A 23,146-nucleotide genomic window follows, 5' to 3' on the forward strand; every position below is an offset into this window, starting at 1 on the left:
TAAGTATGCTAAGTTCCACCTCTAGAGGCCCAGGGGAAATCTGTTTTTTTTTTTTAAAGAAAAAAAGAACAAAGAAGGCGGGGGGGGGGGGAATCCCTCAACTTTGTATATAATTAATCTATCTTGTGAAGTATGCCTTATTTTAATGTCAGCAGTCACCAGAAGATCCCCAGTAAGGAATCAGAATCTAAATGACAATGGCTGTCTCAGGATCACAGCTGGGGAGTGAATTTAAATAGATGGATGGATAGATAGATGGGTAGTTGGATAGAAAAAACCAATCAACTGTGAAGTGTTACCAAGTCCTAAAATCATATTTCATTTGACAATAACAACAGAAGCCTGATTAATGCATGTGGGAATTTCATTTCAAAGTTATACCAATGGTCTTTTGAGAGTCTCCTTCTTTTGGCTCCCTGAGTAAACTTAGTTTGAGTTTAAGGTTCCTCCCTATTAGTTTCATTTATCTTGTGTAATGATTATGTATGGAATAATGACTAATTGAATATAAATTTTTTTCACATGAAACAGTTTTATTATATTTGGCATTCTCCTGAATTTTTATACTAAAAAGAGTAGCACATACACTTTAAAACTGCTTTCTAGCTTTGGCTTTACCTTTCTCAAAAACTTGTTTTAAAGGAGGTCAAGTGAAGCTATACTTTGTGAGAAATGAGTTTGAATGTGGTAGACTTCAGTGACTAAACTCTTTAGAGCACAGAGCCACCACTGATCAGCTCACAGGCCATGCAACACTCCCGCAAACTTTCCTCTTAAATTAGGATTACATTGGTTTTATGGAGACCAAGGCATCAGCAAATACCTTTTAAAAACTTATAGAACAATGAATGAAAAATACCAGTTCTCTACTGACTCATTATTTGGAGAGCTCAAATGCTAAGATGTTAATATTTCTTGGACTTGGGAGACAGGGTTCCTACCTTTCACTGACAAGCAGAAAATAAAAATTAGTCCATGACTATGCTACTGGATAAATCTCCCCCAAATTCAATCATTTTTCAAATTGCAATTCAAGACCTTTCGCTATTCTTTGATGATGAAGTAACACAGAAAACATTTTTTCCCTAAAGTAATTGTGATTTAGAATTTTCTTTTGAAAACTTTACCTCTTTAGAATCAAGTTATAAATCTAGTCTGATGTAAATGTGATAATTTAGACAATTACCAAATATTTATGTTTTATGTCACTTAAAATGTCTGGTTGCAAAAAAGATTGCATTGAAGAAATTATTTTTGACATTAATAAAAGTAATTTACAGTATAATTATAAGGCTACTGACATTCAGGAAATGGAGATAAACTGTTCTATTTGAAGTGAAATAAAATTCACATTCTATTTTGCATATCTAAATAAACCATTTTAAAAATATTGAATAGGGGCTGGAGCAATAGCACAGTGGGAGGGTATTTGCCTTGAACGTGGCAGATCCAGGACGAACCTGGGTTAGATTTCTGGCATCCCAGATGGTCCCCCCAAGCCAGGAGCAATTTCTAAGCACAATGCCAGGAGTAACCCTTGAGCATCACTGGATGTGGCCCAAAAATAAACAAAACATTATATTGGAATAGGGGCCAAAGAGATAGTACAACAGGTAAGGCTCTCGCATGTGGCAGATCAAGATTTGACCCCAATATCCCATATGATTTCTTGAGTCCATTAAGAGTGATCTCTGAGTGCAGAGCCAGGAATAAGTCCTGTGTACCACTAGATGTGTCCCAAAATAAAAAACAAAACAAAAAAGAATAGCATAGTGGGCTAGGTCTCTAAAGCACACATATTTAAAATAAGAGGTAAAACATACAGTTGTCTTATTTATACTATTTTTGGAAGAATGTAAAAATTGCAACTAATTTTCCATAAAACAATAATAGCACACTAGCTGTGAAGGATGATATTTGAGCTGTTAATGAAAGTGAGGAGAATAATCTAGGTGTTATATACATGACTTAAAGATGAAAACCAGAGAGATTAACTATAAAATCATAGAACTTGAGCACAGAAGTTTCTCATTTAAGCATAATCTAAGATAATGCCTTCTTCACAAGCTACAAAAAAGGAGCAGAGGCTGATCAAACAATCTGTGTGTTTGGTAGGTGGGGATTGGTCTGGGAACCATCAGTCATTTCTTTGACACCACAGTCAAAAGTATAAGACGATAAAACACTAAACAATTCATTCAAGAGAGTCTAGTCACTGAGGCATTGAGATGCTCCTTTAAGAAATGGACCATATTGGCATGTATACTGAACATGGAAGCACACTGATCTGGGACTGATGGCCCCAATCAATATAATCTATATGTTCTATGATTATCATCCATGGAATTCTAGAAAACAGCATTGCATGTCATTCAATACACTTCAGTATTAGAAAGAAAAAACAGTCTGGCAAAGAACAACTAGTTTTAACCAAAAACAGTTTACACTTTAATAACAACACATTTTGTTCAAAATCCACTATGAAACTTGAAAGTAGGCAAGCTTTCCCATCAACTAATTAAGGAAATGTCATATGCAAATATTCAGTCCTCTCAAGGGGAAAGTAGTCTTCACATTCCTTGGAAATACCTATTTTACGCCAAAAAAAGTTTTTGTGATATTAATGTTTTAATTCTATAGCAATACTTAACATGTTCTCAAAATTTAATTGATGTAAATTTCGAATTAGCATGTGTAGACTAAACCACTGACTCTTGAGATTCCTTAATTTTACTTCTTGACAAAATTGTTTTTAGTTCAGGAATACATTTATGAGATACCTACTTATTTAGAAAGTACAGAAGGTCTTGAAAAGTTATTGCAACTCATGTTTATAGCATTACATTTACAATAGTAAAGAGATGGAAGAACTCTAACAGCATTCAAACAAATAAATAAAATGTGGTATATATTTTATATATAATGGGACATTACTCAGCTTGTAAAAGAAAATCCTGTTATGTATTATAAGATGAACAAACTTAGAAAACATTCCTAGTTTAAAATAAGTTAGTTACAAAAAAAGACAATTACTCTATGATTTTACTTACATGTGGTTTTGAAAACAAATTCTAAATTTTTAAAATCTTAAAATATTGAAAGAAAAATTAGAACAGAAAGCAGGGATACCAGTGCCTGGAGGTGGATAAATGGTGATTATTTTTAAATGGGTATAAAATTTACATTAATAAGATTTAAAAATCTGGTGATACATTATAAATGTGAATGTCATTGTACAATAATGTTAGCACTATTGAACTGGCACCAAAAATTGATTTCAATGGTAAATTTTGTTTTAGAATCTTTAAAAATTAAACTCCAGATCCTTAACCTTAACATGTACTGGAAGTGCCTACAATCAGGTATACACAGATTCTTTTTTGTAAAGGGACAGAAATAACTAATTTGGGCATTTTAGGGTAATCTCTGTCATAACTACTCAATTCTTACATGATATCATAAAAATAGTTCTAGACAATAAGTAAGTTAACAAAGATGGTTGAGTTAAACAAACAAAAAAAGCATTCACAAACACAAGAAGGTGGACCAGAGGTTTTAACCCTTGCCAAAGTATTATTTTAATAATAGATAAATATTATCAACTCATAATTATGAACTTTTTTCTTTTTTTTTCTTTTTTGGTTTTTGGGTCACACCCGTTTGACGCTCAGGGGTTACTCCTGGCTATGCGCTCAGAAATCACCCCTGGCTTGGGGGGACCATATGGGACACCAGGGGATCGAACCGCGGTCGGTCCGTCCTACACTAGCGCTTGCAAGGCAGACACCTTACCTCTAGCGCCACCTTCCCGGCCCCATGAACTTTTTTCTACCCAGGGAATATCATGGAAATATTCTTTTTCAGAATCTAAGATTAGAGCAATAGTAACAAAAGAAAGTCAATTTTTTTTTGTGGTTTTTGGGTCACACCCAGCAGTGATCAGGGGTTATTCCTGGCTCCAGGCTCAGAAATTGCTCCTGACAGGCACGGGGGACCATATGGGACGCCGGGATTCAAACCGATGACCTCCTGCATGAAAGACAAACACCTTACCTCCATGCTATCTCTCCGACACCAAGAAAGTCAACTTAGCACTGACCTAAATTAGAAAGTAAAAATGCTGTATTGACAAAGGCACAGCTTCAGAGTCTATATGTCTCTAACATGAGCTTAATAACTTGAGAGTCCAATGATTTTGGGAAAGAATAATTAAAAATGTTACATCTCAGAGTGAGCTTGGTGATCAATCATCTAGTGCCTATATCTTCTTTCGTGGATAAAAAACTTGCTATATATAGACTTACCAGACTTATCCAAGCTGTCAGAGCTGGTATTCCAAGGCTGAAAACTCAGAGTGATCTCAACCCCAAGGCTGCATGTCCATCTCATCTCTATTTCCAATCCAGAGCAGCAGTCAGCCAGAAGCTCCATAAGAGTTATCAGGTTTACAAATGCTACTCAAAATGTCTCGCTCTAACCCAGAAACTAGTTTTTGCTATTTACAAAGTTCAGTAGAGGAAAATCAATAGACAGTCAAAATCCCATATCATAAAATTCAGAAATAAAAAGAGAGGTGTAATTATTCGTTCCCTTTCTATTTATGCCATGTAAAATGGCATTTTAAAATGACATTTAGGTAGTATAAAGAAATAGCAGGGCAGCTTAGCCACTAGATTCAATTTTTATAGGGACCATGCAAATACAGAAACACTAGTTCCAAAACAAACACACCAAAAATCAACAAATGAAAATGGAGGATTATGAAACAGATAGGTGAAAGAATATCCTTTTGTGTACAAAAGGAACTTTCATCTCATAAAAACTCAACCCAGTGTATTGTAGAGGTAACAAATCAACATCTTTTATGTTTGAATTAAGCAAAGATCTAGGCATCAGTTAAGGTATTACTTAAACATCCTTAAAGTTGGTTCACTGCAGGGACTCAAACCTGAGATATTCTAACTCAATACAGTTTTCTGGGTATCTCAGTCCTTGTTCTTAACACAGAACAAAGAACACACAGGTTTCAATAAAAAAGCGGAGGCTGCAGCAAAATGGAAAGGCCTTTATTAGAGCAGGGAGTTGGCTGAGTGATGAGGATATTCCTGCATTGCTCGGTGTCTCAAAGGACCTGCCCTCAATTGCTAAAAGAGCCTGACCTCTGACGAAGACCAATGATTTCAGCAGTAATTAATGATACTGTCAAATTAATTAACCAAGTCTTTGTCCAGGAGAAAACCCTCTTATGTCAATACTGCTATTTAGTAGTCATTGACCAAGATCTATAGACAACCCCACCCCCCAAAACCAACTTCACAGCTAACACTCAAGAACGCCACTGAGTGATGACCCTAATAATGCCCCATTCTAATGGACCATCAACATTTGTTACTAACCCTCCTCACAGTACTATCAGTACCAGTTGACACAACTTCAGTGAATCTTCAGTGAATTCAACAGCCCTCCATAATGTAACAGTATTTTAAAAAGATCTAAGCCCAAGAATAGAGGTGTATACCATTCACCTTTCCTACAATGTTTTTAAATCATACTTTGAATTATAGTGATGAACTTCAGACAAATACTGTAAGATTTTATTAAATCACTTAATAAATGGTCCTCATTAAAAATGCGAGTTCCGGGGCCGGGAAGGTGGCACTAGAGGTAAGGTGTCTGCTTTGCAAGCGCTAGTGTAGGACGGATCACGGTTCGATCCTCCGGTGTCCCATATGGTCCCCCCAAGCCAGGGGTGATTTCTGAGCGCATAGCCAGGAGTAACCCCTGAGCGTCACTGGATGTGGCCCAAAAACAAACAAAAAAAATGCGAGTTCCAATGCCCTTGCCTATGAGGACTCCAACTCATACCAATGCCCACGTATACATTTCCATATTATCTCTTTAGAGGATTCAGAACTATTTCCTTACACCTAATGCAGACTTCATTCCATTTAGAATAATTACCCTCCATCCCATTTCTGACTTTCAAGAAAAACAAGATACTTAATTGACCACAGGACGACTCTCTCAAGGGCATCTGGCTGCAAAAGCTCTTCTGTGAGCTCACAACTTAAGCTGATGTAATCTGCTACAAGAAGCTGCCTTCTATTTTTAAATTACACTTCAAAGGACACATATATCACACACTGCAACTGCTCATAAAATACATAGTGGCATGGTCTCCTTTCTATTTCCCTTCTGGGGGGTGAATCAAGCTGTCAGGAGAACCTACTAACTGCAGAGTTGCTCAGGATGGTCTGTTTAGATTTATCCACCATTTTTAATTATTTGGTCTTTAAGTGAACAGTGACTAAAGGCCACACTCTCCAGGTGTCTTGTTTATCACCGTAGTTTTGACAAGGAACAGATGACTAGCAGGGTCCTTCCTGAAGGCTTGGGATCAAGCTTTTCTACCTCTTTGAATTTCTATCCCCAAATATAGACACTTAATAAATGCTTAGTAATGTTGCTGCCGAGAGTTCTGTCATCAGTCCTCTGTGCTTCAAAGGGTGCCAGAGTGAAAACAGATTATTTGCTTGGTTTCTATTTAAGCTTTTCCTTCATCATTTTCATCCTGCTCACTGTGTATTATTTTTAAAATTTCTTCCTATTTTGAAAATACTAGGAAAAATGGCTGGAGGTGAAATTACACTTGCTCTTGTGATGTGTTTATTTATACTTATTCTGCTCATTGCTGAAAAAGAATGAAGAGCTCTGTAATTACAGTGGTGCTATCTCAGAGCTAGGCAGAGGCCAGAGAATAGTTTCTCTGTTCTTTTCTCCTTATTTCATGTTGACCTCAAGGGCTTTTCAGGATTCTCCAAAAGTCTCTCACTTGCTCTTCCTGACTTGAGGTCTAGGTCCTACCAATCTCTTCGCCACATTAAATCCTGAGTTAGGCTATCGAGAATATAGATTTGATTATGCTCTTCCCCTTCTCGACTTCAGGGTTAGGGTAGGGGTGGGAGATATGTCCCACATGGTTTTACCCAACTAAACTTTTTGGCATGATCTGAGCACAAGTCTTACCACACTCACTTTACTTTTTGTGCTCTGGCTGCAAAGGACTTTTTCCATTCTTGAAGTCCCCTATTTGTCTTCACTTTAGTCAGAGTTCTTTAAACAACTTGGAACATTGCTCTGTTGTCCTTAGCCCTCCACCCACCTTTATTTTATCTCTATATAATCATTCTGGAAGTTTTTCTTAAATATCCCTATAGTCCTATGGATTACCTAAGATCACTCCTCACCCTGGCACATGATACTCACTAGCTGTGCACCTAGGTCTGCATAAAAAGGAGAGTCTTCATCACTAACATCTCTGGGCACAGGGTCTGGCACATAGCTGAGCTTCACTGTCAGCATTTGAATGAAGAAATACGATGGCAACCTGGGTGACACTTGTGAGAAAGAAATGAGAATTCTGTCTCCTTCAAAAGTGTGAACTTAAAGCACAGAATTCATAGCAAAAAATGCAATTTTTTCCTCAGGAATCCCCACTGTAAGCATAAAGGTGACAAGCTCTGAGTAGCTTGAGACTTTCCTTACCACAGTAATTCTGATGGAGTAACCTGCAGCTGGACTGCTCATCCAGCAGCCTTAGATATGCACTATGGGACCACTTTGCTAAGATATAAATGGACACTATATAAAATTGAATCTCATCAGAGACACTACTAAATCTTCATCCAAGTTAAATATTATGTAATAAACTCTAAAAGGAAAACAAACAAGTCTTGAAGTGAATCTCAAAGTGGACTGGAACAACAGTACATAGTGCTGCTTGCTTTTCATGCAGTTTACATAGGTTCGTTGCCCTGAGCACCTCCAGGAATAATCAAGGAGCATAGTTGGTATGACCCAAAAAAGAAAAATAAAATAAATTCATCTCAAAAAGATTGAACCACAGATCATTAATGCTCTCCTGAAAAAGCAAATATGTCAATGTCCAAAAGCAGACCAAAGCCACGTGCACGAGTAAGTTTGCTCTAGAGATTTTTTTTTTTTTTTTTTTTTTTTGGTTTTTGGGCCACACCCGGTAACGCTCAGGGGTTACTCCTGGCTTATGTGCTCAGAAGTTGCTCCTGGCTTGGGGGACCATATGGGACACCGGGGGATCGAACCGCGGTCCGTCCAAGGCTAGTGCAGGCAAGGCAGGCACCTTACCTTTAGCGCCACTGCCCGGCCCCTGCTCTAGAGATTTAAGCATAAATGTCTGGGCTCCCCACATTCTGAGTTGGGAGGCATCTGGCTTTTTGACAGGGGTGTTAATAGTGGGCCAGAGGCTGCTCTTTCCTCAGGGTTACAGCAGTGGGGAGTACCAACCCAGTCTATCTCCTCATAGATACCCCTGCCAAACACTATCCACTTGAAGAGAGATGCCTTAGAAAACAGAATAAAACCAACCAACCAACAACAACAACAAAAAAAACCCCACCAAAATACTAAACAACTGTTTCCCACATTCTGAGTATACCCTGGTCAGATATTAAAGTAAATCCAACACACATGGGATCATGAAGCAAGGCATTGCTTCAGTGATTTCTGCATGGCAGAGGATTTCTTTTAAGAAACCATATTTTCCAAAATCAACAGACTTAAGAGAGGGGTGATATTTCAACATTCAAGCCAAATGACGAAAGACTTGGTTTTTGTTTTCATCCTTAACACAGCTAGTAACCATTCTCCCAAACAAAGCCAAATAAACATAATTACACATGAATTTTTTCCTGTATTACATTGTATATTTACTCATATTACCGAAAGTATGGAGGTGTTAATTGAATTTCTGTTGAATGAGTAAAGAGCAGGATAGATATTAAAATAAAAAGGTCTTTGTCAATTTTAGATATGTTCTTTGACCTCCCTTTATTTTCTTCTTAAGGAAAGAATTATACATATTCTCCAGGATATTGACTCACTTCCCTCTTTATCTTAGACTAGTTAAATTACATAAGTATCCTTTTCTTCATCTATAAAATAAAGTATGTCTTGGTTATTTTCTAGTGAGAGCTGTAAAAGGTGTAAAATTTATACTTGTAAATATATAGTAACTGGTCCTAGATACTAAAGATAATGGTGGGCACTTCTTACTGTTTTCTATTTTAAGTCTTTCTATTCCATCACCTTCTACAACTCAAATAAAGTGCCAAATACAGGTTAAATTATTATCCTTAGTAGCAAGTCAGGAAAGTTCCAAAGGATCCTGGGCTCACCCACATCTAACCATCAACCCTTGAAAAGTTAGGCATGCTATTTTAGGCCCTTAATTTTCTTTCTCATAAGATGAGTGGGTTTCACTAGCTCTCTAGGGCACTTTTCAGTTCTGAATTTCTAGGACCCCAGAAATATGCCTGCCTTTCTGAGAAATTAGATGCTGTGAATATTCAGGCCATCTAGATTTAGAAATAAAATGATTTCTGGCTCACTTCATTGGGAGGGGTGAGAGAAGGGTAAGATTCTAAAACACAATAATAAATAAAAAAAACAACTTTTGATTTTAAAAAAAGCATTCAAATGAATCGAATGTCCAGGTCAAGAATTAGTGACCCTGTTCTTAAGCAACAAAAGGTCTCTCCTTTCCCCATCCCACAAAATCCCAGGAGGGATTCTCATTCACAGCTCAGCAATGATGCACTTAAAAAGAGTAGACATCTAGAGATTTTAAGCAATTCTACTAATTACAAAAAGATAATTTAAGTGAGTATAGCAGTATACACAGTATTATGTCAAACTTAACATTTACTTGAATTCTCCCCTTTCACACCCTGAAACATAACCACCCAGACCAAACAAAGAAAACCAAGACAAAAATGTCTCTGCGTTTTCATAAGCATACAGTGTATGACTGCCACCTAGTGGTAGAACATATCCTAAATGATAAAAGCTTGCCAAATTGGTATTTATTTAAAAAAATAAAATCAATAGAATAGTGATACTCTGCTGCTCCAATTATTTCAGAAAATCTTAAGATATACCCATATCCTCAGCTACTTCCTCAGACAAGTATCTGAATATATCTATTGCAAATGGAATCTACGCCGCATTAATCTAACAATTTAAATCTATAGCTTCTGAACATCTCACAAAACAAAGGAACATCATTATTCCATTAATTTTAATATTCATTAGCAATTTTAAGAGATTTATCTAATAATCTCTTCATATCCTCCAGTTTTATTTGATCTAATTTTGATTTCTAGTTATGCAAGAAAAGCATTTAAAAGTGACAACCTTACAAAAATGCACATTATATTCCAGCGTGACTTCAATTAGAACCGGTTACTATATCCTAGCAATTTCCAGCTGTCTCTTCTATTCATCCTTAGAGACTTATATATCACATTAATTGGTATTCTGTCACATAAAAAGATAGCACTGATGATTAACTGCATCCCTAGTACTTTTGAGTTATGTCTTCTCCAAAGGGGTTCAAATCATACCTCAGTATCTTTCAGCAGGTACCCATATAAAAACTCCTACCTTTCTAAATTTCTCCATTTGTTTGTAGAGGTCTGGATCAAGCTCCTGTGACACATCCTTCATCCATAATAATGCCCCTCTGTATTCAGTTCGGCACTGTTCCATGCGGTTCACAGTCAGCCAAGTGTCTGAAATGGCCCGATGCCGAAAAGTCTCCACTTCTTGGTGAAAACGACACAAAGGATTTCTCAAGGCCAACCTAGATGAGTAGAAGGTAGTAGAAGTAGATGGTATGGTATAATAGGCCACAATCTTAAAACTCAGAGAGCCAGCAATTTGAATTCTTGGCTATTTATCAATATCAAACTCCTAAGCCTAGAACAAAGATATCTGACAAATGATAGCAGAAATGTATGTAAACTCATGAACCCACTGAGATGACTACCCAGGGCTTCTTAAATGTTTTCCTTTCACAACCACTTTTCACCCAAGAAATGCAATATGCGAAAGTACTACAAGAAGCACCTAGGATTCATTACAGGATTCATCACCTAGTATTCACCTAAGATTCATTTGGTTTGAAATTTCTGGCCAGTGTGCATTCAGAATTTAGTACTATTGCTAATTTTTCACAATCCCCACATTCAGTTACATGGGATTATGAGGTCACTCCCCACAGTTTAAGAAGCTAGCTAAGTCTAACATGGGAAGATATATCCAACCAAAGATGTTAGAGAGTGTCTCATGCCTGGGTAAAGACTACATTTTTGAAGTTGGAATCAATTTTCTATATTAGTAGAGAAAGGTGTAGACATGAAAATTTTTTATTTTTACACTGGACTCTTGTCTGCCTCTGCTATTCCAAAGTCCAACCCTTCAAGGAGGGACAATTAGGGTCTCTTAGATATGCCATTTTGGATTTACTCTCCAAAGGCCAAGACATCTGTTGCTGCTCTAATACATAGAGAAAGAAGCTCAAACAAGAAGCATTAAAAATTGTAGGAAGAGGATAATGCATTTATTTATTTTACTGCTTTTAGGCACTTTCAAAACAATTATGCAGTTTGCTCTTTTAAAAACAAATGAGGGGCCAGAATGATAGCACAGCAATTTGGGTATTTGTCTTTCACATGGCCAACTCAGGTTCCTTCTCTGGTGTCCCTAGGTTCCATCTCCAGCATCCCATATGATCCCATGATCTAGCCAGGAGTGATTTCTGAGCACAGAGTCAGGAGTAACCCTGAGTTACTCAGTATCCCCTGGCCCAGAAACAAACAAAAAAGAAATAAAGAAATTAAGGATTCCATGCTAAAAATGTATGTGTATTGTACAGTGAACTGAGCTCTAGTAGAACATAATACATTATTATTCAGCCAAATGAAATGCTTGCAGCATACCAAACTTTGTACAAAATATATGGGATGTGAGGAGAAAGAATATTGCTTCTTCCATCTTCCTAGCTCAAATGAATTGTCAATTTAGTTATAACCTTAAAAATAATCATATATATGAAGTTTTAGGGCATAGGTTCAAAAAGGAAAAAATTAGATGACTTTGCATTTCAATTTAAATGTAAAGTCATTTAGCTGAAGGGAATAATGATGATATGAAGCTGAGTTTAATACTTGGCAGTTCCATGCCTGTTTGCAATGCCTAATCTGTGTACAGCTTTCTAAGATCAAAAATAGAACAATAAATTAGTTAAGGGAAAACAACTTTAATAGGAAAATTTTACCTATCTTTTTACTTGTTTGTAAAACACAATTTTAAAATACTGAGTCTTTCTCTAAAAACAGCTTGATCATATAATCCATAGATTCTAAATAGGTAGTCTTCAAAGACATAAACTTGTACCACAATGTAAGCTTACATTTATCACCATTGATTTAAATTTTACATTTCAACAAACTGAATGAACAGTTATAGTGATGTCAACTAAACAAGGCAGTAAAATAAATGCTTGTGTGGAGGTTTATAAAATGTTACAACTTCTCTTTAAAGAGGAAAAACTCCCCAGCTGTCTCCATAAGAATCCTATTCATTCTAGAATTTTCTCTTTTTTTTCCCTCTTCCTGTGGGTATTCTAAATAATTCTAAACTTACTGAGACTTGAGGAGGGCAGAGGAGTTAACTCAAGTGATAGAACACATGGCAAGCATGTATGCTGTTTTATCCCTGGTAATACATTGTCCTTCACATCCCAAGCTGTCATGGTTTGGCGTTGGTGGTCCTTTTTTTTTTTTTTTTTTTTTTTTGGTTTTTGGGTCACACCTGGTAACGCTCAGGGGTTACTCCTGGCTATGCGCTCAGAAGTCGCTCCTGGCTTGGGGGACCATATGGGACGCCGGGGGATTGAACTGCGGTCCGTCCAAGGCTAGCGCAGGCAAGGCAGGCACCTTACCTCTTGCGCCACCGCCCGGCCCCAGCGTTGGTGGTCCTTATGCATCACCTAGACTTGAACTTAGACACTGAACTATTAGATTTGAGGAGAGCAACCAGTGCTTACCACAGCACTTCTGAGTATGAAAGTACACCTGTTGAAAATGTATTCCAGTGGATGACTTTTTTTTTTTTTTTTGGTTTTGGGTCACACCCAGCAGTGCTCAGGGGTTACTCCCGGCTCCACGCTCAGAAATCGCTCCTGGCAGGCTCAGGATTCGAACCACCATCCTTCTGCATGCAAGGCAAATGTTTTACCTCCGTGCTATCTCTCCGGCCCCAGATGACTTTTTCTCATGATGGTCTGTGTATGCCGAAGGAGCAGTGTCCTTAATACCAATGGCTCAGCTGATGCCTGGAAGGACAGAGCCCTTCTCCAGCTCATTCTAGTCATTCTACCTCAAGTTTGTTTGGGAGAAATTGGATGATAAAAAATCTCCCAAGTTTTTGAAGTCAATTTGTCAACCCTACTCCCATGGGGTGAGGAAGCTTCTGTTTCCTCACAATTTCAACTTGTTTGCTTATATAGGCAGCCTGACTTATGAGGTTTGCTGGAAGTACCAGGAGATAGCACTAACTCTGAAGGAAAGAGCAAGGACAAGACCAGCATCCCTTATCAGAAGCAAAACATTTCATGAATTTATGGAAACGGGTGGAAAAGAATGTGGTGAAGAAAATTAATACATTTATAGAGGTCCTCAAAATTCAGGGATTCCTGGTCCAAAACTTGCTCATTAATTTCTCTTCCCCAAAACTGAAATCAAACCATAAAGTATGAGATGACATACTCTGTGTAAAAATGGTCCAAAATTTTTGAAGATGTAATGATATGATAATATATGGTAAGAGTTTAAAGGAAAGTATAATGTATACAAAAATTTCTCCTTCTCTTTTTATGATATGCTGCATACAAAATTAGAAAGTGGAAATGTGCATTTAAAGCATATGATGCCACTCTCCTTCCTGGAAACTCTTTCTTATAGGTTGTGTTATTGTCATATCATTCCTGTTTATAATTACATGTGAAAAGGTTCTTCTGAGTTTTATGTGGGTTTTGGTATGATTTGTTAGTCTACTTATTAAAATATGGAAGCAATACAATCTTTTCCACATAAATTAGTGCTGATTGTTTTTTATTTCATTAAGAGCCTTTTGCCTGAAAAATGTTTTTATTTTTTAATACCAGTATTTTTAAATACCAGGGAAGACTTGTATTTATATGCATAAGTTAGATTTTGTTTGCATTTGGTTTTTGATGGTACTCAGGGCTTACTTTTGGCTCTATGCTCTGGGATCACTCCTGGCAATGCCCAGAGACCATCTGGGATATGGGAGATTGAATTGGGTCAGCCATATGCACTATATTATCACTCTGATTGGTTTCTTGTAAAGGAAATTACAGTCTTAATCAAAATAGTAATTAATAGTTGCATGATTATTTTAAACTCTTGTCATTTTCTTATCTGAATATTATGTATGAAATATTAAAAAGGTGAAAGCCTTTTTAGAATGAAACTGAATTTAGAACATTAAAAAATCATCAAAAATGAAACTTTAGTTATTGGAGTGATAGTACAGTCGGTAGGGCATTTGCCTTGCATACATTAATTCAGTAGACCCCCCAGAACCCATATAATTGATCCCTTAGATCACTGAGTGCAGAGTCAGGAGTGCAGAGCCAGGAGTTTTCGAAACAAAAACGAACAAAAGAAGCTTTAGTGAAAACCCACATTTTCATTCATGAAAATCTACTCAATAGGAATAATAAGTTGACTGAATATCTCTCCCAAAGATATTTATCATTAGAGAGAAAAAGAAAGAGGGGACACAATTAGAAGACAGAAAGTTTAAATGTATAATGGTATTCTTAGATAATGGAATTGTTATGGGTGTTTTATAACATATATACAAATATACATGAATCTTAAAGTGTTAGTTTATCTGATCAAAAACAAAATTTGCTAAATATTTAGTATAGGATATTGTAAAAAATATTATATGGCATATATAATATGGCATACACTCAAATTATTCTTTTAAGATCCACGGCTGCAATCTCCTGAAGTTTTATCCAATAAAAACCTTTATTTTGAGGAGGACAGGTTTGGATTTCAGGTGAGCAGCTGAGTGTAATGAAACTAGAGCTTTCTTGCAGAAGGCCACCCTCAACTACAATACTGCACAAGCTGCATTAATTTGGGGATGTAGGACAGTTTGTTAGTTTATAGTAGTGATACTTTTAGCATCATTTGCTTTGTTTTTGTTAACTTCTTTTGCTGTTTTTCTTTATAGCAGAAGATTGTATAAAATAAACTTAAAGTGCTATATGTGTACAATGTGAGATAATGTAGTAAAAACCTTGAGAGAATTATAAGATCAGTACTGATCATACTTATAGGCTGCACCCAAGCACTTTACATAAATGTTAATTTTGGTATAACTATGTACAGGAATTTTTTCAACTAAAATGATTAATAATTACATATTCATCAGATGAGAAATAATGAAATCCTTTTTCAATACTCATTTGTGAACATATACAATTCTTAGTAAAATTGAATTTTTTTCATTGCATCCCTTTTATATATACTTTTGGTTTGTCACTTCACATTTTCCTAGAATGAGTTGGTATTCTTTTTATAAGAAAAAACAATTACAAAGATAAAATTCAGGATTATAAACAAATACCTTAATATAAAAATTGGGCTACATTCAAATATGGAAGGTGACATTCCCCACAAAATCAGGACCCACATCTCATTAGAACCCAAACACTCAAAAAAGGGTAAAACCACTGAAATATTAACACAGTTGATTTCTTTTGCTACTCCATCTAGAACTAGTCAGAACAATTTGTGTGAAATTCTTGGCCCACTAGAAGAAAAGATCAGTAAGGAAAAGTTAACACAAGAATATTTTATTGGACCATTTGTTTAAGTGAAATTTTTATAACCTGAGTAATTTTGGCAAGTACCAATAAGTCTTTCTTAGCTATGATACCTCTACTTGATATTGGTAAATAATATTTTGGAGGGCTTGCTAGTTACTGGGAGAGGAAGATGAGAGAAGGAAGGTCACTTTTCAGACACAAAATATACCTGTATGCAGGTCCTCCTGCTTATTTTATACCAATGACAAGACGGGTGAGGGTTGTACTAAAATCATGATCTACCCCAATTTTCTAGACACTAGAAATTCCCAAATTGGAATGTGCCTCAAAATCCTATGGATTTCATCAAAATTCAGATTTAATTCAGCACTTCTGGGATGGGGCTTGCATTCTGAATTTTCAATAAGCTATGAAGTGATAATTTTGTTACTGGCCCTAGATCTGAGGAGAATGATGTAGGGAATCATGAACACCACTGTTCTAAAGTTAATTGGCCCTCCGAGAGCAGAGCAGGAATCCATCCAATTGGTCTCATTGGGTTTTCTTTAGAACAACAATGGAGGTCAGATACAAACCTAGTATAGCATGCACAGTGACTGGAATATGAAATACTTCTAAAGATAAATGAACAATTAATAGGGAGGAAAAACTGTACAAATGATATCTTAATCAGTACTCAGAACAGAGTAGTTCCTTAGGTTCAATGAAGAACCTTTCAAAGAACCTGGCTGGATTCCCCATTGTGTGTGGATCACAGATTCTTTGCAGACCCCAACCTTTAACTAGATCGCTAATAAGCCACACACCTTTGTTGGGAAGAAAAACAGAGTGCCTTTCCTGTGGCTTGCATCATTTTTCCTGCTCTCGTTTTATCTTGGATGCCTTGGGATCGAAGAAATTTTCCTAGTTCATTTTCTTCTTGAGACAAGACTGTTGAAAAGACCAAAAGAAGCCATGAGCAACAAACATGCTTATTACAGAGGAGACAAATAACAAAGCTCTCTTGCTTCCAAAGGCAAAGACAACGCGAAATTAAATCCAACTGGCTAGCTACAAGGTACGTTCTCCCTCTCTATTCATTTAACTTTCATCCTGTTCTTCCACTTACAAAATCTGAGATCAAATTTACTAGAGTACATCTGTCAGTGTGTTTGGTGCCCTGTAATCAGAACCAGAAAATGACCTCTGTGCTGAAATTGAGCTGATAATATGCTCCTTAGAACCTGAAGTAAAAAGTTGGGTTTGTGTTTGTCAGGTGTGACTCTAGGATTTTTCTGTGGCTGCCTATAATGTAGAGCCAGTTTTCTTCTATTCTTTCTTGCTGAGTTTTTGATCTCTGCCTTCTGATTTATATTTTACTTGATTGTAAAGCACTTCAAATTCCTTATTATTCATGGTACAGGTTTTTGGTTGAGGTGGGATAGGAACTGATGGTTGATTGATGATTATGTGAATATTTTAAGAACAGAGTCAAAACAAAACCGAAATTAGCTGTGATTGAGTTTACCCTTATTTTAAAGCTAACTTCAGAGAACAATATTGTGAAGCAGTGACTAGTTCAGGTTTTCGACAGATTGGATCTGACAATAAATAAAAAGGTTAGAAAATTGTATCTTTTGACACTGCCTTTCTATTTATTTGAGGGTAGGGTCATATCAACAGTGTCCAAGAAATATTCCCTGTTCTGTTTCACAGGGATCACTTTTGATGGTACACTAAGGATCATACATCTTAGTACAGGGGATTGAATTGTGTCAGTTGCAGGCAAGCAAATGCTTTTATCCTATAATCTCTCTACCCTGACAGTCCATTGCTATTAGAGGTACATACAAAGATAATCATAACATCATTGTTTATAATAGCCAAACATTCTCTCCTTAGAGTCTGATTTAATACAAGCTAGTTTATGCGTACAAATGAATAGCAGGCTACCAACACACGTTCACCAAGATGCAATCCCAGGGGTGTCAAAGAGCTTTTGAGACTGTTTAATTCTTTAAACAACATATTTACAACAGACAGATTTTTAACTTTTACTCTTGATGTCATGTACCAATTGGTTCTTAAAGTGCACTGATGATCCTAATCATATTTTTGTCCATTCTTGAACAATTTAGATAATACAGCCTCAGGTTAGAGCAGGTAGGGCATTTGCCCTGCCCACCTCTAGGTTGATTCCCTGACAATCCACATGGTCGACCAAACACTGCTAGGGGTATTTCCTGAGTTCAGAGCTAAGAGTAACCTTTGAGCACTACTGCGTATGGGCCATCCTCAAAAACAAACAAACAAACAAAAAACACCACACACACAACCCCAAAACAGAATGAAATCAATGTCTGACCTTTCCAGTAATTCATAGGAACCCAAAAGTGGAGACTAAGCCCAATACACCTTCCTTACCAGCTTGCAATTAAATATTTCAACAAAGAAAGCTCTTAGAATCCTACATCCTGGAAGATAAATGACTACACTCTTGCCTCATTTCTCAAAATCCAATTCATTGGTCAAAGTCCAGTTCAAAGACAATGTCCTGTGTGGAGGAGTTGATCTCAGTTTCTCTGTGGCTTGATGCCAGGACCTCTCAGTATGCATGTCAGAATTGTGGGTGTCTGGCAGTCATTTCTGTGACACTCTAACCTTCTACTTTACAAGAACTTTGTTCAAGCTAGGTATTCCCCATGATAAGCATGACGTCTAATTCAGCACATTCATTAAATGCTTATGAGATTGAATTAACTATAACTTTGCCCTATTATCTCTATATATTAAATTTTACTTAAAATACTTGACATTTATGCCATATTAAAATTTTCTATTATAATGGAAAGTGTTTTGTTTTTTAATTCCTCCCTTCTATTCCTTCTACTTTCCACTTCTGATACAGAATGCATTCAGTCTTATAATGACTATTTCACTATGGAGCAATTTCACTTTTTATTTATAAAGCATGAGGCCATAACCATATATTTTTACCTCAAGTTACATACAAAAACACCACATTAAACTTAAGGCTAAGGAGAAATGAACTTCAGATACGTGCATGATTTTGGGTTGGATAAGTGTATTCTTTTCCTTAATAAACTTAAGTGGGCTGAATTGGTAAATCATATTTGGTTCTTTTATAGATCTGAGACTTAATAGGTTTTAGTTACAGAGCTGGACTGGCAATACCAGTCGGAGGGTAGTGGACGAAGCCCAAACTTAGTGATGATTGTTACTTTCTGAGAAGGAATGGTGATTTCTTAATTTTGATTTTAAAATTCAATTACTGAAATTAATTTATTGAGTTTTCACATTCAGATGCTACCCACAGAAGTAAGAATTGTCTACTTAAAATGTTTCACTTAACTGGTTGCTAATTTGGAGATAAATATGTTCATCTGTGGTGCTGGAGAGATAATATAGGTGATAAGGTACTTGCATGAGGCTGACCCTGGTCAAATCCCCAGCACTGTAGATATGATCCCCAGAGCACCTCTAGAAATGATTTCTAAGCACAGAGCAATGAGTAGTCCCTGAGCACTTCAGAATACCCAACCCTCATGTTCTCCCCTTCAAAAAATACTCATATATAACTGAGGGATTTTTTAAATTTGCTCTAAAAAGGTAATACAAGAATTTTAAAATCAATTAGCATGGCTGCATTAATTCACTCAGTTATAACCTAATCTAATTCTTGGTTGGCACTGGGAATAGAGATATGAATATGATTCATAAGGTTCTGCTCTTATGGAGCTTTGGAAGGAATAGAAAACAAAAATAGACATTTACAACCACAGAATATACAACCAAGAAAACATCAGAGAAATCAGAGTGGGATTACTTGGTATTTTCTTTGTGTTAGAAGATACAGCATGACTGTGAACTAGAGATAGGAGTTACTCTTGGAAGAACTGGGGAAGGCCATTCCAAGCAGAGGTAACAGGAGTACAAAAGTCCTCAGTTGGATGGAAAGACTAAAAAAACAAAAACAAAAACAAAAAAAAACAACAAATAAAAACCAACAACAACAACAAAAAAACTGAAAAGAGGAGCTAAGAGACAGATGGTGAGATGAGAAAGGTGTCTGCCTTGTATGTAGCAACCTGGGTTCAATCTCTGGCACCCCATATGGTCCCTTGAGCCTGCCAGGAGTGATCCCTGAGCACGGAGCCAGAAATAACCCTGATCACAGTCAGGTGTAAATCAAAAACCAAAAAGAAAAGAAAAAGATAAGAATGTTTACCAGTTTTGTAGGAACTTATAAGACAAAATATGAAACTTGGAATTTAAAGATACTTGGACATTTGGGCATACCTGTTTTGGACACAGACACAGAAATCTTAGAAACCTGTGGCTTTTATTTTTCAGCAGAGAAGCAATATAATCCAATGAAACAGGTATAATACAAAGTGCATATTCTATACATTTTTATTTTGAAATAATTGTAGGCTTATGTGAACATGTTAAATAGAATGCAAAGTTTCTGTATGCCTTTCAACTCTTCCTAAAATAGCATCATATGTAACAGCGATTCATTTCTCAAGACTAAGGAATGAACATTGGTACAATAATGTTAGTTAAATTACTACCTTATTTAAATCTTATCAGTTTCCATTAAAGTTCTTTTACTTTTTTAGCTGAATTATTCCAGGTAGGCTCTACTGCTGCCAAGCCCAGATCTTTGGAGCATTATCAGGTGAGGGTAGACCGTGTCTTCAGCCTGCCAACAGCCCAGTGCTCCAGCCACCTGCATCTGGTCCCAGCCTTTGCCAAAAAAATGGCCCAGCTTCACAACTAAAAGTCATCAGCAGCTATCACCCCAACTTCAAAGATCACATATGTGGCTGTGTGACAACTTCAAATTTAGAGGTGATAGCCCAGTGGAGAATCAAAAAAATTATATAGGACTACAGAGGGACCCACTAAGCTGAATGAGTAAAAACAATGACAAAGGCTTAACTAGCAACCTAACAGCTCAGAAAATCTTCTGACTTTAGTAATACCGTTATCATATACATATTAGAAAATGAGTGGTAAACTGGAGGTTGGTAGAGAGAAGGCCACACTACCGAACTTGTGTTGGAATATTGAATACCTGAAATAACTCTATTGTGAAATTAGTAAATGATGGTGTTTAAATAAAAGTTCATACAAAAAAAGAGCAAAGAGATACCTCTCTAAATAGTACTTTCCTGTCTAATTTTAAGATATGAAATAAGGCAATGTATATCTGAGTAATATTTATACTTATGGCATACTTACAACATATTCTCTTTTGATAGAGTACAATTGCTTTAGATAAATCCAAACAGGTTCTCTGAATTGAGTGAAAGAGCTATAATATAAATAAAGATAAATGGTAAATAAAATAGCAGTGAAATTATTGCATTGAACATAGAGTTTGATCTCTCTTCCCAAAGAAAACCTAAATGCTTAGTTCTGGGTGTTATGTGAAGAACATCGTAGAAACTGTGACTGATGCCTGCCAATAGGCACCTCTTACTTTTTATTTATTGGAATTCATTATCTAAATTAAGATCCAGAGTATAATAATTTCCTCCAGACTGAAGTAATAGCTAAAAAGCAGAAATCCTAAGTGAAGAGCCCAATTAGAGGACTGGTAAACCAGAGACCCAATATTCATTCATAATCTAATTTCTTTTACCACTTGATATCTTTTATTTTTCTTTTAATGGAGGGTCTGTCAATTAAGAGTCATATTGAAAACACAACATTAGCTTATTTTGCCATCTTAATGTATTTTATGGCAGGCTTAAACAACTCAATAAAAAGCAAACAAAAATCAACAGCTGAATGTCTGTCCATTTAGAAGGCATCTGGCAAAACAGTATTTAGCTAGCAGCCCCTATTACTCCTTATTTTCCCAATGATTTCATGCACTTTACAGAGAAAAGACTTACTATCATACCATGACCATAACAGATGAAATTAAGGAAAAAGCATTATGAGTTGTATTGATAAGAAACTAGATTTTAACTCATAGTGGTCCTTGTCTTTGCTTCAAAAACTGGGACAGTTTAAAAAGAGAGAGAGAAAAGAAATACTTTGAATTATTTCTAGCCTATGTCCACTGATTCACATCTATAAGCTGAAAACTCCGCAGAGACACTTGCTATTTCTGAAGTGCCACCCAGTGGTTCAGGGCAAGTTTTTGTCTTGGCTGTTTCCTAGTTTACTGGCCATGGCAATACAGTGATTATGTCCTGATATCAAAATGTCTTTGCTATTGCAGTAAAAAACAAAATATCTGCTTCTTAATAAATATGACCAGATAGGCACATGTGCTCCCTTGGTCCCTGAACAGCTACCACATGCACAGGTTACCTGCATCTCCCCTATAGAGAGATGGAGATGGACTTTCCTATTTTCATGTATAGGGGCTTTCTCCATCTTTGGAGAAGGCTGCATTCTTTAGAGAATAATATGTGGGTTCTCTCTTTCTTTTTCTTTCCCTCCCCTGCCCTCAATACCTCCAAATAAAACTTTTTACTTAAAAATATAGGGGCCAAGCTCACCACAAAGAATAGTGAGTGCAGTTATAGAAATAACCACACTGAGAACTACCATAATCATGTGAATGAATGAGGGAACTGGAAAGCCTGTCTAGAGTACAGGTGGGGGTGGGGTGGGATGGAGAGAGATTTGGGACATTGGTGGTGGGAATGTTGCACTGGTGAAGGGGGGTGTTCTTTACATGACTGAAACCTAATCACAATCATATTTGTAATCAAGATGTTTAAATAAAGAAAAAAAAGAAATGTATGCCACTTATATAATTCAATTCATTAAAACTGGTGTTAAAATAATAAAGTTATATATCATATCAACAGTATACTTAAAAAAAATATAGGGGCCGGTGAGGTGGCGCTAGAGGTAAGGTGTCTGCCTTGCAAGTGCTAGCCAAGGAAGGACCACAGTTCGATCCCCCGGCTTTCCATATGATCCCCCCAAGCCAGGGGCAATTTCTGAGTGCTTATCCAGGAGTAACCCCTGAGCATCAAAGAGGTGTGGCCCCAAGAAACAAAAAACAAAACAAAAAATATATATGTGTATATATATATATATATATATCAAATGATCTCATGAATGTGGAAGCATATAACTCTAATCATTATGCTTAATGATAAAAAATTTGGTCAAGAAAAACAAATTTTATTATCACTTCATTTCATTTTTTTCAAGAGAACTCCATTATAAAAGAAAAAATAAAATCAACATCTGACATTAATCCTTACCAAATGCTTAACAGCAAGCCACCAACACTTAGCAACTATTGAATAAAAGAACCAGGAAGTTCAAAATGTATGTTTAGAAGCCGTTTTACTGTTAGTATTTAATTTCTGTTTTGATACAATAAAATATAATTTTGGGAGATGTTCGTAGAACGGATTT

The 23,146-nt window shown here is 36.4% G+C and overlaps 1 protein-coding gene and 1 non-coding gene across 2 annotated transcripts in view; one reads left to right on the forward strand and one right to left on the reverse strand.

The window, feature by feature from the left end:
• The window catches only part of ICA1 (islet cell autoantigen 1), a 164,808-nt gene that overhangs the window by 120,027 nt on the left and 21,635 nt on the right, over positions 1 to 23,146 (reverse strand). Inside the window, exons 4-6 of the mRNA XM_049769274.1 lie at positions 20,996 to 21,068; positions 16,555 to 16,678; positions 10,480 to 10,678 (exon numbers count right to left, since the gene is read on the reverse strand). Coding sequence (XP_049625231.1) covers positions 10,480 to 10,678; positions 16,555 to 16,678; positions 20,996 to 21,068 — 396 coding nt within the window. The remainder of the gene's footprint in view (positions 1 to 10,479; positions 10,679 to 16,554; positions 16,679 to 20,995; positions 21,069 to 23,146) is intronic.
• LOC126030478 (small nucleolar RNA SNORD35) lies at positions 13,134 to 13,219 on the forward strand. Its single transcript, XR_007503124.1, has one exon. It is a non-coding gene; the product is annotated as a small nucleolar RNA SNORD35 (small nucleolar RNA).

Source organism: Suncus etruscus, chromosome 1 (genome assembly GCF_024139225.1).
Source record: "Suncus etruscus isolate mSunEtr1 chromosome 1, mSunEtr1.pri.cur, whole genome shotgun sequence".
Taxonomy (NCBI): Eukaryota; Metazoa; Chordata; class Mammalia; order Eulipotyphla; family Soricidae; genus Suncus; species Suncus etruscus.